Raw genomic sequence first — 18196 nt, forward strand, 5'->3', positions numbered from 1 at the left:
TGTATCCAGAGGTGTAAATTCAGGGTTGGTGTCAGGGATTGCCATTTCGGGGCACCTACTAAAGACACCATGCACAGGCAGGTGCCACTTTGCCAACCTCTGGAATGCCCGCATTCTGCTCCTCCTCCTCCTCCTTGCTATCACTGCTTGTTCACCTGACCTCTCCAAGCCTGGATAGCTCAGTTGCGCAGAGCGTAGTGCCAATAACACTAAGGTTGCAGGTTCAATCTCTGTGTGGGACAGCCACATATTCAAATTGGACTAAATGATCCTTGGGGTCCCTTCCAACCCTACAAATCTATGAACTGTTCAGGACAGCAGCTAGCAGCAAAGAGAAAACTGATATGTCAAAAATCTCTCTTTAAAAGTCCTGCATTTAAATAGGTATTTTTTACAGTGGTACCTTGGTTCTCAAACTTAATCCATTCTGGAAGTCTGTTCCAAAACCAAGGCGTTTCAAAACCAAGGTGCGCTTTCCCATAGTAAGTAATGCAAAACGGATTAATCCGTTCCAGACATTTTTTAAAACAACCCCTAAAACAGCAGTTTAGCATGTATTTTACTATCTAACGAGACCATTGAGCCATAAAATGAAAGCAATAAACAATGTACTGCGGTCACACAATCAATCAGTAGCTGAACTGGGTTCCACACACTCACAAAAACAAATTAACTGAAAAGCCTAAAAAAAAAAGCGCAAAATAAATAACAAAAACAAAAGCACCAAATATAATCTCCAAATATCACCTTAGAACACTACCATCAGAAACGGAAGGCTTGAATTACAATTGGGGGGGGGTGCAAATTAGCTGCGCAACAAGAAACACAGAAACCAAAGGATTGAGTTACAATGGGGGGGACACAAATTAGCAGCATAACAGGAAACATAGGGGGACTCAAAATGGAGCACTTTCGGCTTCCTTGCCAAAGCAACCCCACCCCCTTCCAAATAACTTGCCCAAACCACCACCCCTCCCCTTAGTCCTTGCCAAACCTCTGCTCATGGGCCTGGGCTGCTCCCCGGCTCCCTTGCTGGCCTGAGCTACCCTCAGCCTGCCTTTGTCTCCAGTTCCTTCCTCTTCACCCTCAGACTTCTGTGATGGCCCATCAGGTCTGAGAGCCCTGTTTTGCACCACACTGCACTTTGCAGTGCCACCTGCCAGTCGTTACGCAAATTGCAGTGTGATGACATCATTAAGGAACTATGTATCAGGAGCAATAAAGCATACCTTTCTGCAACTGTAACCCTATGGCCCCTTGAAGGGTATTGCCGGGGTCGTAGGATATGTTGGATCTCCCTCTCTGAGGTCAGGGAGAGAGAGAGAGCTCCAACCACAGCAAGGGAGATCCAATATCTGATTCCTCTCTGCACCACTGCAGAAACTTCAATGTTATTAGAAAGGGGAGCATGTCTTTAGAGGTAGTGGGCAAGTCAGGAAGAAGAAGAAGAAGAAGAGTTTGGATTTGATACCCCGCCTTTCACTCCCCTTCAGGAGTCTCAAAGCGGCTAACATTCTCCTTTCCCTTCCTCCCCCACAACAAACACTCTGTGAGGTGAGTGGGGCTGAGAGACTTCAGAGAAGTGTAACTGGCCCAAGGTCACCCAGCAGCTGCATGTGGAGAAGTGGAGACGCGAACCCGGTTCCCCAGATTACGAGACTACCGCTCTTAACCACTACGGCTTCCCTGTCCCCTTGGCCTATACACAGACCTGAGAGAAGAACAGAGGGGTACATCTGCCCTGAATCTGCCCTGCTAACAAGTGCCTGGCAGGGCATTGGAAAACCTGGTTTAAAGGTGTTCAGATTGTGCACTGAATGTATTTTTTTCTCAAAAAAAAATTGCACATGTTAAAACACATTTCAATGCTGTTTTTGAGTTGAGAGCTGCATTGTAAAAAAAAAAAAAATCAGAGAAACGTGAAAACCAAGGAAAAACTAGATTCCTTTTTTTTGCACATAAGTTTGGGAGGTGTGCATCTCATAAAATGGATCCCTCCAGCATCTCTAGACCCAGCAAGTAGCAAGAACAAGGTGGGTCCATTCAGGAAGGCCCTCTGAAGCCTAGAGACAGCACAGCTAAAATTACTTAATCTTTCTTTGCATCTGTTGCATCTCCAGGAACCACATTTCCAGAATGCAAACAAGCAGGGTTGAAAGATTTTTAACTTGATTCTCCACGCACACCCCATTGGGAGTTTCAGTATTATTGCTTTCTGTGAAAGTGGACAAAGGTTGTAAGCATTATGAGGTTGGTTTATATGAGCTCTTCCTTGAGAAAAAGCACTTTCCTGGCAAATTTGCACATGCTCATTCATGTCTAACTGACGGTGCAATTTTTATTGTTTCGGAGAATGGTTTTGTTTTTGTTTTTGTTTTGTTTAAAAAGCTAGTGCCGCAGGGAATGGGTTTGTTCTGATGAAGTTGCTTATACCATCTTGTGGTTGCGGTTGTTTTTAATTTTTTTAAAAGGTGGACCAAAGGGTGTTTAGGCGCAAAACCGAACACTCGGATTACAAAGCCACTTCCGACATAAGGAGGAGGTGGTGTTGCGGGCTCAGGCCCCAACACACGCGCAGGGGCTGGCTTCAACCCCCGCGTGAAAGGGGGAATCCTCAGGGCCACGTCATCCCCCGAGCCACCCAATCGGCTGTGTGTGGCTTGCCTCATTTAAGGCAAGCGCGGCCCTGGGATTTCCCTCTTTGGGTCCGCTCAGCTGATAAGGTTTTCCCACCCACCCACCCTTTAAGGTTCCCCTTTCGACCTTGCTATGGACCTCGGTTGGTCACCGTCGAGGGGCCTGGTAGGAATTTTTCCCACTTGGCAAATTGGCACCGGCCATTTGGTTTTTCGCCTACCTCATAGCAAATCATCACAACTCACTTGGTCTTGGCGGTTAGGCATTGGTAGGCGTATTGTTATGCAGATTTCTTGGGGGGAGGAGCGCCATCACCTCCCCCAAATATTGAAGGGTAGTCCAGTAAAGGATTCCGGGGGGTGTGGCCTCGTCCGAAGCCTATGGAGGCCAGGGCCTAAAGAGCACCCCCGAGCAGTGACCCCGGGGAGTCACTAGTGGATGTGCATCAGCAGGGCTCCCCCTGCTGGTGTTAACCCTTCCCGGTCTTCAAGCAAGCAGACTGAAGCCAGGTAGTCTGATAGGACCAATGCCTAAGCCAATACCGCTCATCACCTGTAACCAATAAAGTTGTGGCCTAATTTCTCCCATTAACCTTAAATATCTGTGTCACGTGTCTTTATTTCCACTGGTGGGAGGCGGGAACTCACCACACAACTTGATTTGCAATACAAATGTCATAGTCTTAGAGCTTGTCACAGTTCTTAGGTACCGGAAGCCATAATAATGATATTAGCAGAAGCAGCTCACTGAGTGAGTGGATCCACTATGTTATCTTCACAGCAGGACCGCTCCCCTTCCCCGGTGGGGCAGAGTTGCGGGAGAGCTTTCAGAATCTCCCTGTGACCCAGCAGTGGACAGAGGGATGCCACACACATCATCGGAACTCCCAGCCCCGTCACACCCCCTGGCTGACCAATCAGGTTAATCAGGTGGGGTGGCCGCTGCCGTTTAAATTGTGGCGCAGCTGGGGGACAGCCTCCTTTTCACCTCCTCATCAGATCACCCATCCCACCCCACCCTCTTTTTATGCATTGTTTGACTTTGGCCTTGCTTTGGACTAAGGCCGGTTGCCTTATGGTTGGGGCCAGGTAGGATTTTTTCTACTTGGCAAATTGGCACCAGCCGTTTGGTTTTTGCCTACCATGTAGCAAATTGTCACAACTTTGTAAGGTTAGGCATTGGGTAAGCCGCCTCGTTCATGGGAAGGGAGGTTGTTGCCTCTGCCTGCCCCTCCTCATCAAGGGTATCCTATTAAAGGGATCCAGGATGTGTGGATCCTGTCCAAAGCCTGGGGAGGGGCTAGGGCCATTCCACAACCCCATCGGGGACCCTGGGGGTGCTCTTAATTGATGTATATCATAGGGCTCCCCCTATCGTGGTTGGCCATTAAGAGACTTCCTGCGGGCATGCAGGGCTCAAGATATAGTCTGGTTTCACCCAATGCCTTAGCCAAAGCGTTCACATCTGTAACCAGTAAAGTTGTGGCCTTATTTATCCCATTAATTCAAAATATTTCTGTCCATGTGTTTATTATCTATGGGGAATGGTGGGGTCCCGGGCCTCGCAACGCAAGTGGGTTACTGGCATTTACTGGGAGGAAGAGGGGGAGAGAGGAAAAAGCAGGAAGGTAGGAGCAGGGCACCCCTTTTCTAATACGTGTGGGTGGGTGGGTGGGTGAAAGCACCATAAAATATTAGAATAATATTTGACAGGGGAAAAATGGCCTGGGGACGCCTCCCCAAAATAATTTCAGGAGCTTTCTTTTAAAAAGAATTAATCTTAGTCTCAGCTATTAAAAAAAAAGAACATTGCAGGGAAATGGACGCTCTTTCCCAACAGATTACTCGCATCCTACCTGGGTCATAATGATAACATAAAGCTTGTGCATGACTTAAATTGCTCTTCAGGCCAATTTTCTGACCCCCCAAATGGAGCTTAAGTAACAAATGAGTCTTCAGCTCAGGGATAAATTTAATGAAAAGATTAGATATGAGTAACTATAGTCTCTCAGAGGTTAGAGGATAGAGCATGAGGGTTCTTATTTTTTCTTTTTCTTTTTCTTTTTTGCTTTCAGGCTTGTTTCAACTTTAATTTTTTTTAAAAATATATTGATTCATTAATGGAACAGGGGTTGGGGGGAACAGGAGAGGGTGAGAAAGGACAGAACCCATAGGATGAAGAGCCAAACTTGAAAGAATGTAGAAGGCACTAGGTGGATCTGTTGGTAGCCCTGCCTTTGAGGGCAACACTGTGTATTTACTCTTTTAGGTAATAACTGAAGTTGCTTGCAATCCACCTCCTATTGGAATCAGGGTCAAAACCTATGGGTTTTTTAAAGAATTTGGGTTACATTGACTGAGAGCTGTTCAGCTGTGGAACAGTCTCCCTCGGGAGGTTGTGGACTCTCCTTCCTTGGATGTATAAATAATAAATTATTATTATTATTATTATTATTATTATTATTATTATTATTATCATTATTATTAATTTGTCTGATTTTTGAGATTTTGCAAATCTGGGGTTCAGCTCTAACCCTCCTCCAATTAATTCTGGGATATGTATGACCTGTTCTGTAAATAGCAGCTGATAGTGACACCTCAATCTAACTTGGTTTTTTTTTATACTTCACGGGAAACTGCCTTCTACATTGTACTTAATTTGGCAGAGAAATCAGATAACTTTGGGGAGAAAAGTAACAGTTAACGGCACTTTAAGCACCATATTTTATGACTGTACTTTATTATTCTTTTGAGGCTTGTCAGGGTTAAGAAGCAGAAACGGCATTTTTAGTACATGTTTTATCAATCTGTTTTACCCTGCTCCACCCACCGTTAGGATTATAATTAATTAGTCTTTCCTTTTCAATACACCATGAAAATTTATCGAGAGGAGGAAATTTCCTAGCATGTATTCATTTATTATTTAACGGGGTTATATCCCACTTTTAAAGCCACAAAGTGGCTTACAAAATGCACATCAAGGCGTAACCAGTTTGGTAGAAATTAAAGCCATCTAAAACGTTTGCTTCATAAAGGTACTCAAAAGCCAGCAGAAGCACAAATCGCTCAGCATAAAATGAATGTGCAAAAATGGGACAATTTAAGAGGCAGGAGGCCATCGACCCAATGAGATGGTGCCCAGGGTATCCTCTTGCTCATGAAAGGGTCTTCCATGAGAGGATGGGCACCTTTTTGGGGATCTAATCCAATGACTAAAAGTCAAATGGAAAAATGACAAACCCAAAGTGCTAGATCTCTGGAGCCCACTGCTTTTTGCACAGTTTCAGAATGTTATGTTGCATTCTGTTCTTCTAATTTGTACTAGTTTCAATGACTTTTTCTCCTGGCCCAGAACTTGCCGCTTTGATACCCTCCAACATTTCTCTGATGGAAATAGGGACATCATTTGTAAAGTTCTGTGCTTTTAGACCAGCTGAGGTGTACAGGAAGCAGGCTTATATTGAGCCAGACCATTGGTTAATCTAGTTCAGTGTGGTCTACGTTGACTGGAGGTAGCTCTCCAGGGTGCTGAAGAAGCCAGCAGTAGTGGGTGGTGGGTCAGCTCAGGTAAGGTGTCATTGCTCAACTGTCTTCCCAAATCCCAAGACTTGCTGCAGGTTGATGAATAGGAGAGGTGTGGGAAATTCAGCACGGTGTGAACGCAGCAGTCCACAATCTGATGCTCCTGTTGCTTTGTCAGGACCATGCCAAGCTCACCAATCTCAGGAACCAGTAGAGTTGCTTCCCACTCCGAAGGCAGGTGAAGAAGGCCACCCCACTGGCAACTCCTGGATATCAGGGATTGAACCTGCGACTTTTTGCATGCAAGGCAGATGCTCTGTTATTGAGCTTGCAGGCTTCCTGTCTCTTCATGACAGTTCTTGACTGGGGAAATGTGTGTGTGCTCTTCCAAAACACGGCAAGAAAGCCTACTGATTAGCCACCAATTTTGAGCTCAGAAGGCTGAGCATGTCTACTCATGCAGGCAGGATACAGAAAGAATGGGTGCCTTCGTGCAAGGGGAGCCAATGTGGTGTCCTCCAGTTGTTGTAGGATTACAACTTGTAAAATCTCCTTGTGTGCCTATTATTAGAAAGAAGATATGAATCTTCTCTCCACCTTTGCAGACAGTTGTCTAGGTCAGGGAACCCCTCTACAGTCCATATTCACTCACCATATGGGTCATTATGAAGTTTTCCAAAGAACTGAGGAATTACATGAAAAACAAAGAGAAACATAGCTTATTTTTCAACCAAAATTATTTTCATGCACCCTTGGATTGATTTTCAGTTTTTCTGTTCTGGCCTTCTACTTCTTCCTCTTCCTCTTCCTCTTCTTCTTCTTCCTCTTCTTCTTCTTTCCACATAAGAGCTGCTCTGACATGTGTCTGGTTAAAATCATTTGCATGCACCTGCTCAAATTTATTTAAAAGGTGTTTTGCTTCTTTTCCCGCTATTTGTAAAATTGTACATAGGACTCAAATGAAGGCAAGTAGGGAAAGCATTGCTGTGTGTGTGAATACTGTGATTATCGACCATGATAAAAAATCAGCTAGGTTTTTGTTTTGGTCGGGGGTTTTTTATGTCAAAGCATTTGATTTCAGAAGGGAAAACTCTGAGTAAAGTACATGTGTTTTAGAGTCACGTGCCTTTAGAAAAGTTCTTGTATGTTTAATAATTTTGTGAAAGGGGTGATTGCTACATCACAAGAGCAATTTAGCATTTTGTACATTTTCTGTTGAATATGAATAGCAGAGTAAGTGGGTGATTAAAACATGTGAATTGCACAATTTGTCAGTTAACTTTTAAGAAATGTCGGGGAAAATGCACGTTCTCATGCCGTTTGGTTTTGGAATTGAATATGAACAAGAAGTAACTTGAATAGGGCGATCCTAGGCCTGTCTACTCAGAAGTAAACCTTGGTGTGTTCAATAAGTTAAAAAACAAAACAAAGTTGTACTGTGGCATACATCAATAGCCAGCAAAAGTCATGGTGAAATGAAATATTTTCAGCATGTGTCAGAAAAATGTATTCGCCTTGTTTCTGGGGGAAGACTATTCCAGAGAGACTGTTCCACATTGTGGGCTGTGCAGAAGCAGATCTATGTAGCTATGTGGGTGTTAGAGCTATGTGATCTTACATTAGAGATGAAAAAAGATTTTGCAGGGAGAGAGAGAAAAGATCAAGAGGTTGTAGAATAAGGAATTATTATTTTTTGCTAAAATGAAGAATTTTTCTATCTGTTCCTGAACCCGAGGACATTTCAATGGCAGCCACAACACATTTCTAGAATTAGGATGCAGCAGTATCATTTATTTAGTCAGGCTCCAGCGGTAACCTCTTCCTTTCTTTTTTCCCTAACACACGCTCTGCGACGTTGCTTCTTTCTCATTTTAGTTTTATAAGAGTCATTATTCAGAAATGAAGCATTTCGCCTGTCTTCTGTGGAAACAGAAATCAATAATTGCTTTAGTCAGTATTTTTAAATGAACATGGCAAGATACTTCATTAAGCTATAAATGCCACGTTACGGATGCTTTTTCAATAATAATTAAAATGGATAATAGCATTTGGAGTGGATACTTGTCTCGGAGAAGGGGCAATGTTGTTCGTAGATAAATCAGCTATTTCCAGTGATACCACTACAGTTCTGTGTTGTTGTTGCTTTAATTAGAGATGAAAGAATTTTGTCCTTTCATGGCTGACTCTTAGTTCCTCTGCTTGCTAAAGATCCATTGGGCGTATTACAAGTAACCTATCTCATGAGTGTTATAGCAAGCGACTTTCTCACCCTGGTGCCCGCCAGATGTTTCTCACTACAAGTCCCATCAACCCCAGCCAGCAGAGTCAAGGGTCAAGGATGATGGAGGTTGTAGTCCAAAGCATACAGAAGGAACCATGATGAGGAAGGCTGCCACAGAGTGAGAGAGTGTCATGGCTTCTTTCTATGCCTTCTGGCACACCCAGGCCATCTCCAATATTCTCGCTAGGGCGTAACTATTGAATAGGATTTGATTTCATGGTCAGTCCCTTGATTTTTTTCTGGAATATCGCACATGTGCAATGATCCCACTTGCACCCGATTTTTCATAAGGAAGCCCTGTTTGAATGCTACTGAACACCCAAAGACACTGAAGGCTGGGCAAGAGAATCAGGCAGGAGGGGAAGAGGGGCAACACACATGTTTCATCCTATCATGTTTATGGGTTGATGCAGGGACAGGCGCTATTTGATCGGGTCCTGTGTGACTTTGCTTCCAAACCACTAAGATCTGGCTTTCAGTATCCTTAGCAGAGCAATTTAAGTTTCCCAATGAATTTCAACTAGCTTCAAGTTTTGGAGCGAGTGACTATTCAGAGTTCTGACATTCTGAGCCCCAGTACCCCAAGAAGCACTTTAGACTATGTTTTGCTTTTCGGTGTCTTCCTGTTTTATAAAACTGCACAGTCTCCTTACAAAGTCATTTATCCTAGGCATAAGAACCAGGAAACTCACCTCTGCCTCTGTTTGCCCTGTGTTGTCAAGGGGGTGAATCAGTGGTTGAAATGAATGAAAAGAAATGAATAACCTTCAGGCCAGGTCAAGAGATGTTGACTTGTGTTCATGTAAACAACCGTATGGTGGTTATCCTTGGTTCATAGTTTCTAAGACAATAAAGTTGAATGAGCCGGGGTAGGTAGCAAAGGGTTATGACTGGAAACATAGAATTCCTTGTTTGTATAGAAACAAGTTTTCTCCATTCCCAATCACAAATTGTTCAGTCTTGGCCCAGAGGATTCTTACCACCACATGTCCTGAAGAAGTTAAAAGATATCTTCACGGTGTTTTATGTGCATAATACTGCACCTAAAAGTGCTTTGGTTTTTCAAATGGGCATCTGATTAACCATGTTGTTTCTGTCGTTTGCTTTTCTTTACAGCACCAAGGGAAAATTGGAGTTAAATTTAATGTTGGGACAGATGATATCGCAATTGAAGAGGTCAACGCAATCATTAATGATGGGAAATATCACGTAGTACGTTTCACAAGAAGTGGTGGTAACGCCACATTACAGGTGGACAACTGGCCAGTTATAGAACGCTACCCAGCAGGTAAGGATGTAAATTCTGACAGTTGGATTTCTGGCAGGGAGGGGGAAGGAGAAATGGTTATGTGGTGGATTTGCTTGTGTAGGTACATGGGATCTTGGCTTCTTCCAGATGTGTTCTTTTTCTGCCATTAAAAAAAAAGTTAATGTTTTGTAGACTGTGATAATGACAATTCCTAGGTGAAGCAAACAAAATAAATGTGCAGACTGTCTTTGAACTACATTTGACACATGAGTGAAACTGAAGTCATGTAGATGTCAACGCTTTGAGAAACCAAAGTGGGTTTTTTTAAAAAACAAAAAACAAACCAAAACCTTTAATTATTACTATACTTGTATATTCAGATGGTGGGGGAAGGCTTTGGCAAAAGCATCACAATACGTCAAATTAAATAAATAATCCACAAGTGGGTGTTCAGAACAAATTTATTAAGGAAAGCATTGCCTGTGCTTATTTTATAACCAACCTTCCATAGCTTGTGGAGATTGGGCAATAACAACTTGTATTAAAGGAAGCACAGAAACCAAGAAGCGGTGCCTTGAAAGAAGAATGGAATTGATTTTAAGAGCATTCGTTTAAACACAATAGCTGTGGCCCACTAACCATTTATCCTGCAGCAGTCTCATCAAAGCCAGCCCAACCTACCAACGATTGTTCGCAAAGATATGGAACTTTAATTCTCACTAGGTGAACGGTCGAGAGACCATTGATTACACCCGGTATGGAAAATTGCCCTAGGTATGCAAATAGTCTTGGGAGGTTGTGTAAGACCACTAAAGCTAGGTGTCGTATATTTTAAAGATGGTTTTCATATCCTGTGGTTGGCTTTCAGAGTTCTGCACCATGAGCAGCCTGCCCGGTGGGGCAGAACCGCTGGCAATAGCCTTCTGGCAGTGGTGGCTCTGCTGCTTCCTGGGGCAGGAGCAGTGAGGTGATTGTGAGGTCAGGGCTGTGTGAGTAGAGTCAATCCAGCACTCCTACAAGTGCCTTTGCACAGCCCCAATCTTGCTGTCACCTCAACCCTCTTCCTCCATCAGTGATATGTCTGCTGGGATGCTATTGCTGCAGCTCCGCCCAACTGGGGGTGCACTATTCTAAGGGCACTAATCCAGAGGCCACTGGAACCATTTGTCTCCCTTGAACAATCAGGATCTATAATGAAGTTGACATTCCAACAATCACAGAGTTGAATGGATCCCTGGTAAGAAAAGTAGAGGATAAGCCAGAGGTCTCTCAAGTAGACAGGCATTGTGGTTTGTTGACATGTCACTCCATCGCTGTATAATTCCTCTAGTCCAGTTATTGCTGTTATTATTTAACCGATCACAATTTTCCGTTCTCCAAAATGCTTTGCAATTGTCATCATGTCTGTCAACCCTTGAGAGGGAGCTTAATGTTGTTCCCATTTTACAGATGGAGAACTGAGTGCTTCTGTTGACTTGACCAGGCCAACCTGTAAGCACGTTGCTAAGCAGCAGTTTAAAGCTGAGTTTTGCAATCCTCTGGACCTTTATTTACTTAAGAGGGTTATAGGCCACCTTTCAGGGTTATGCCTTCACAAAGTGACAGCTGTACACGTGAATATCATCAACACACCAAGTAATATAAATTATCAGGAAGCAGCATCTTGGTTTTGTAAGTCCAACTGAATTCAAAAGCAGCTGAGAATCACATAACCAAACTCACATTAAGGAAAGCACTTGAAGAACCAAGTGTAATCCATTTGGAAGAGTTTCCTTGGACAGCTTGGTGATAACTAGGACCTGGGTAACTCTAGTCAGGGTCAACAACTATGGTTAATTTTACAGCAGCTGTACCAAGATAGTGACAGGTTCAGGAGCACCTGCAAGCTACGCACATAGTTCTTCAAGGGGAGTGCAGTTCATCCAGGCCAGGTATCATAACTCCATCCACAGTTGCCAGCTTCCCAACCCACAATACCGCCATCGTGTCTGAATCAAGTTCTTGCTTGTTCACCCTCACCACCTTGTCTTGATTAAGATTCAGCTGTTCTACCTTCATCCACCCCAATGGTATCTCCAGACACCGGTTCAAAGGTTCCACAGCCTCTCTGGGATTTGATGGTCGAAAATGATTTCTTCCAGCATTTTCATATAGATATTATAAAGCACAGAAGACAAAATGGAACCCTGCAGCATTCACACACCAAAGACCATGGAGATGAACAAGACTCGTTCAGCACTACCTTCTGGAATCAGCCATCCAGAAAGGATTGGAGTCACTGAAACATCAAGGCCTACTACGACCAGCCCTCTCTGGTCATTCCAGAAGGATACCAAGCTCAATAAGAACAAAAGCCACTGAGAAGTCCAGCAAGACCAATACGGTTGAACTTCCATTGCCCATTCCTTCGTGTATCCACGTAACTGAGACTGTTTCTGTCCAAAAACAAGGGTGACATGGACTGGAAAGATCCTAAATAATTGGTTTCCTTCAAAATTACCTGGAGTTGAGAGGCGACCTTCCTCTCTAATATTTTCCCTAACAGGGAAGATTAGAGACTGTGTGGTTGTTATATGTTCAGTGGGATCTAGGCTTGTTTTCATTAGCAAGGGACTGCCCACTGCTTTCTTCAGAGATCACCCACTCCCTCAAGGACATCCACTTACTCCTGACATCCAGGCAACCCTTGCAACCTTCAATGCTGGTGATGGGCATGGATCTAGACAGCAGGCCTCCAAGTTACAAGCTCTACTTTGATTGCTCCACAATTTGCAGCCTGGATCTCAGGTGTCTGTGAGAGGCCTTCAAGAGGTTGTGTCCAATGCAGGGTGGAACTAAAGTTCCTTCTCCCACACAGTAGGTATTTGTGCTGCCGTGCAACAATGTAGGGTTGTTGTGCTATGCACTGTTGGAGCCCAGTTGGTCCTGGAAGTTTTCAGATTGTATCCACATTTCATATGTGAACATGATGAGCTCTGCACTGTGCATTAAGTTCAGCTGAGGAGAAGGCATGGAGTGCATTTATGGTGTCTTTATTAACTTCTCCCACATGGACTGAGATTCTCTGTGGGTTTTTTCTGTACAGGTAGATGAGGGGAAGTGTACAGGTAGATGAGCCAGAAGCGGCTTAGTCATGCTGGCCACATGACCCAGAAGCTGTACGCCAGCTCCCTCAGCCTGTAAAGTGAGATGAGCACCGCAACCCCAGAGTCGGTCACAACTGGACCTAATGGTCAGGGGCCCCTTTACCTTTGCTTAGATGAGGGGAACAGGTGCGTGTAGACATCTGAAGGCGCTGAAAGAGAGCATTTGGGGCTAAAACACTCTGTGATGAAGCATCCTTAGACTGACAGATACTGTTCCCAGAAGATACATTGGAATTTGGGTTGTGTGTATACAGTATGTGTGCAATTATTGACCACGGGAGCAGTGTGCACCCCCTTGGATTTGCCACAGTACAGCTGGTGGCAATTGCAGTGATGGCTCAATTCTTGCTCATATCTTTTTAAGAGGAATACCTGGAAACTTTCCATAGACTGCTAAACAAATGTTAGCAGCCTTTGTGTTGATTTTTAACAATCCCCAATGCAGCTACAACTGGGCTTAATTAAAGCCACAGTTTCAGCCATAACTCAGAATCCCCCTGTGCGTGTTATTGCTTGGCTCAGCCCAATCGTTCTTGGTATTTAATTTTCTTTGAGCTTTTATCGGTACCATCATGTTGCCTTTGTTCATGGCAGAACAACAGGAGCCAGTTCTTTGTTTTCTCCCACCCATCCCTGTCTTGATTTAACACCATCTTCATACCTTCTTGGGTTTTTCTTTTTGGGGGAGGGGTTGTGTGTTTGTGTTTTAGATAATTGAATGTTCTTGAAGAGCATTGAGTGTGAGTGCCTGGAGGCGGTTGGAGGATGGATGGCGGTTAACAGACTGAGGTTGAATCCTGACAAGACAGAAGTACTGTTTTTGGGAGACAGGGGGCGGGTGGGTGTGGGGGACTCCCTGGTCCTGAATGGGGCAACTGTGCCCCTGAAGGACCAGGTGCGCAGCCTGGGAGTCATTTTGGACTCACAGCTGTCCATGGAGGCGCAGGTCAATTCTGTGTCCAGGGCGGCTGTCTACCAGCTCCATCTCGTACCCAGGCTGAGACCCTACCTGCCTGCGGACTGTCTCACCAGAGTGGTGCATGCTCTGGTTATCTCCCGCTTGGACTACTGCTATTCACTCTATGTGGGGCTACCTTTGAAGGTGACCTGGAAACTGCAATTAATCCAGAATGCGGGAGCTAGACTGGTGATTGGGAGTGGCTGCCGGGACCACATAACACTGGTCCTGAGAGATCTGCATTGGCTCCCAGTACGTTTCTGAGCACAATTCAAAGTGTTGGTGCTGACCTTTAAAGCCCTAAACGGCCTCGGTCCATTATACCTGAAGGAGCATATCCACCCCCATCGCTCAGCCCGGACACTGAGGTCCAGCGCCAAGGGCCTTCTGGCATTCCCTCATTGTGAGAAGTGAGATTACAGAGAACCAGACAGAGGGCCTTCTCGGTAGTGGCGCCCGCCCTGTGGAACGCCCTCCCTTCAGATGTGAAAGAAATAAGCAGCTATCCTATCTTTAAAAGACATCTGAAGGCAGCCCTGTTTAGGGAAGTTTTTAATATTTAATGCTGTTTTGTTTTTAACACTTGATTGGAATTCGCCCAGAGTGGCTGGGGAAACTCAGCCAGATGGGCGGGGTATAAATAATAAATTATTATATTATTATATATTATTTCTAATCCTCTCTTTCTCAAATTCCGTATTCCCCATCTCACTTCCCTTTATGGGGTGTGTGTGTTTGTGTGTGTCTGTGTGTGTGCATGATGTGCACATAGCCACTGACCTGCATTCCACTGTTTACAGTAGGGGTGCCCGATGCTGTGCCCCCCCCCCCCGATTTTGCTGGACTACAAGCCTGATCATCTGTGACCATTAGCCATGGGAGTCACAGCCTAGCAACTTCTGGATGGCACCCCAGATTTACAGCATGCACCTTTAAATAGTGAACATGACAGAGCACCATCTACTGATGCCCTGAATTCTATCCTTGCTGTTGACCTGCACCTGCTCCCTCCCCAGACCTTTTCACCTATTACTCTCTGCAGTCAGCGGCCTTTCTTCCATGGACTGACTATAGTGGACTAGCTCTAACTCACTTTCCATTAAAGTCCTTTCTCCTAAGCCACATTTCTGCTATCAAAGAACACTGTAGCTGTAGGGGATCCAGAATTGTTGAACTCTTGGGATGCAACTGAAAGGGCACAATGGAATAATAATCTCTTGTCTCTAGAATTATCTGTAGTTGAAGGGATGTTGAAAATCACCATTGCTCCCTTAGAGTAAAAATACCTCTTTGAAGTCTGTTGAGAATAGAAAATCTGAGGGGAGAGGGGAAGGATGAAAAATATGGAGGACAGGAGTTCCCGTACCCAACCAAGGACTTCCTCTTCCTCTTCCTATTTTTTTTTGGGGGGGGGGGAATACAAAAATAAAATAAAATCCTATAGAATTATTTTCTCTTTTGAGACAAGTGCATTACTTTATAAGATGCGTTCCTCACTCAAAATTTGTATGTTTGTTTTTTTCTGAGTACAGAAAAGTGTTTAGTTTTGTTGTCTTTTTGGTCCCTATCTCTCCTTCACACCAGTGAAGGTGTTGAATGTCCTGTCCTGTGTGAGTGTCTGGAGGTGCTTGGAGGATGAATGTGGCTAACAGATGGGGGTTGAATCCTGACAAGACAGAAGTACTGTTTTTGGAGGACAGGGGGCAGGCATGTGTGGGGGACGCCCTGGTCCTGAATGGGGTAACTGTGCCCCTGAAGGACCAAGTGCGCAGACTTGGAGTCATTTTGGACTCACAGTTGTCCATGGAGGTGCAGGTCAATTCTGTGTCCAGGGCAGCTGTCTACCAGCTCCATCTGGTACGCAGGCTGAGACCCTACCTGCCTGCAGACTGTCTCGCCAGAGTGGTGCATGCTCTGGTTATCTCCCGCTTGGACTACTGCAATGTGTTCTACATGGGGCTACCTTTGAAGGTGACCTGGAAACTACAACTAATTCAGGACACAACAGCTAGCCTGATGACTGGGAGTAGCCACCGGGACCATATAACACTGGTCCTAAAGGATCTTCACTGGCTCCCAATACATTTCTGAAGTCAGTACCAACACTTTGAAGCTCTAAACGGCCTCAACGCAGTATACTCGAAGGAGGGTTTTCTTGCTGTTTCCTCACTGTGAGAAGTGAAATTACAGGGAACCAGGCAGAGGGCCTTCTTGGCAGTGGCACCCTCCCTGTGGAGGACTCTCCCATTAGATATCAAGGAGATAAAGAACTACACAACTTCTTAGAAGACATCTGAAGGCAGCCCTGTATCAGGAAGTTTTTAACATTTGACGTTTTATTATGTTTTTATATTTTTCTGGAGGCCTCCCAGAGTGGCTGAGGAAACCCAGCCAGATGGGCAGGGTATAAATAATAAAATTATTATTATTATTATTATTATTATTATTATTATTATTATTACTACTACTACTACTACTCTGGTCTCCCAGGTCCTTGTGCAGTGCTTTAACTCCTACACCAGACCGCCTCTCACCAACATATCTTAAAACCAAATTATGCTTTGCAGATGTTCCTCTAGTAAGATTCACATCCATTTGTGTGCCCGTAGTTCATTTTGGTTCTGGTTTTCTCTGCCTGTTTTTTAAAAAGTCACTTGTTGCCATGGTGTTTTAACTTATCTCCCCTACCTGCTTCTGGGTTTAATTAAGAATAAGCAAGATCAGCAGGTTAATTAAGACGCCTCTTCATTTGAACTGTACAGCTGATCCCTCCTTCACAGACACTGAAGAAATTAGGCGTTTATCATCTAAGCTTCCTGCAATAGCAAACCTGATTAATTCTCTGCTGAGGCAAGCAGACTTCTTCACCTGCTTACCATTTCAAACCTTTTGTTACAGGTGTACAATTTTTAATTTGGAAACGTATGAGAAACATATTGTCGAAAAGGTGTTTTGTGTATTTTACGCCTTCAGTTCTGCTTTCCTTGGGTCGCATTCAAGTAAATCCTGCTCAGAGCTGACCCACTGAAATTAACGAACTTTAGTGAGTCATGTCCATTAATTACAATGGGTCTACTTGCGAGCAGGACCATCAGTATTGCAACTCCTGGAATTTATCATCAGTATGCTTCGCTGCAGAAATCAAAATTCTTCACCAATAAGAGCTAGTGACACCTTATGCAAAGTAAACTCATTTGCAAATCTTCAGTAGGGATGAACAGGCCCCGCCCCATTCAGTTCTGTTTCTGAGCTGAGCCTTGACTCTGCCCTATGGGTATTTTGGAGAGGAGATTTTCAAGAAAGCATATCGCAGTCACTCCTTTCAAGGCAATGCTATATAGCCAAGAGATTTGGGTACACAATAATGTTTAAAGCCAAATCAGAGTTAGGGCAGTGATTCCCAGTGGCATAGTGTGGGGGGTACAGGGGGGGCCGGCCGCACCGGGTGCAACATCTGGGGCGCGCGCGCTCGCACTTGCAGCTCCCTGCCCCCTGCTAAAATCCACAGGTTAGGGGGTGCAAATTACTTGCCTTGCCCCGGGTGCTGACAACCCACGCTACACCACTGGTGATTCCAGCCCTCGCTCTGGTTGCTTCTGGATAAAATAAACTTCTTTTTAGTTTAAATATTGAGACCAGCAAGTATGTAATAACCACCAGTAGTGGAGCAAACACTTGTACAAAGCCCACCCACCCAAAATACTTTGCAGCAACATTGGTGAAGACCACTTCGGCCAAGGTTTTACAGCCCTGAAGAAGTAACTGGCTGCTTTGCACCTTCCCAATCTTCCTCTGCTAGCTTGTCTTCCATTAAAAATGATACACCTTCAAAGGTTTTCAAATCTTTCCACCCTACAGACTTCTTTTTTCTTGCCTCCGTCTTTTTTCTTACCAAGGAGTGACTTCCAGTCCCTTCTTATCAATGGGTTTTATTAAAGTTTCTTAAGTCGGTGTGTTATTTATTTATGTTTGATTTGACAACTTATCAGCTTTCTTCTGTCTGATAATGCTATATAATGTTTCTTTAAGTCAGGGGAGACAAGCATTTGCTCCCCACCTCACCCCCCCGGTTTTATAGCTGTGGGCTTTCCCCTCCTTTCTTTCACATCTTTCCCTTTTTCATCTTGGAGAACCTGGTAAAAAGAGAAGGCTTATCGCTTCTGAGATGCAACAGATTCTGTAATTAAATTCAGATTTTAATAAAATGTGCCGTGTGCTCGCCATTGCTCTGCCGCTGACAGATTCCGCCTCCTTTGGTTAAAAAAAAAATGACATAATGCTGCTTCTTTGTAAGAGGCAGGGAAATGTCAAATGAGTAGCGGCGCTCCCAGATCTGCTATAAAGCATTTAGAAAATGCAGAGTCCTTTTAAAAGATTCATAACAAAGCATGGTAAATACAAGAA

General features: G+C 44.3%; 1 protein-coding gene across 48 annotated transcripts in view; it reads left to right on the forward strand.

The window, feature by feature from the left end:
- The window catches only part of NRXN1 (neurexin 1), a 977330-nt gene that overhangs the window by 816101 nt on the left and 143033 nt on the right, over nt 1-18196 (forward strand). For all 48 annotated transcript variants that reach the window (XM_083432435.1, XM_083432438.1, XM_083432439.1 and 45 more), the window contains one exon: nt 9556-9727. In XM_083432435.1, the coding sequence (XP_083288561.1) occupies nt 9556-9727 (172 nt within the window). The remainder of the gene's footprint in view (nt 1-9555; nt 9728-18196) is intronic.

The sequence above is a fragment of the Podarcis tiliguerta genome, assembly GCF_965153285.1.
Source record: "Podarcis tiliguerta genome assembly, chromosome: 3".
Taxonomy (NCBI): domain Eukaryota; kingdom Metazoa; phylum Chordata; class Lepidosauria; order Squamata; family Lacertidae; genus Podarcis; species Podarcis tiliguerta.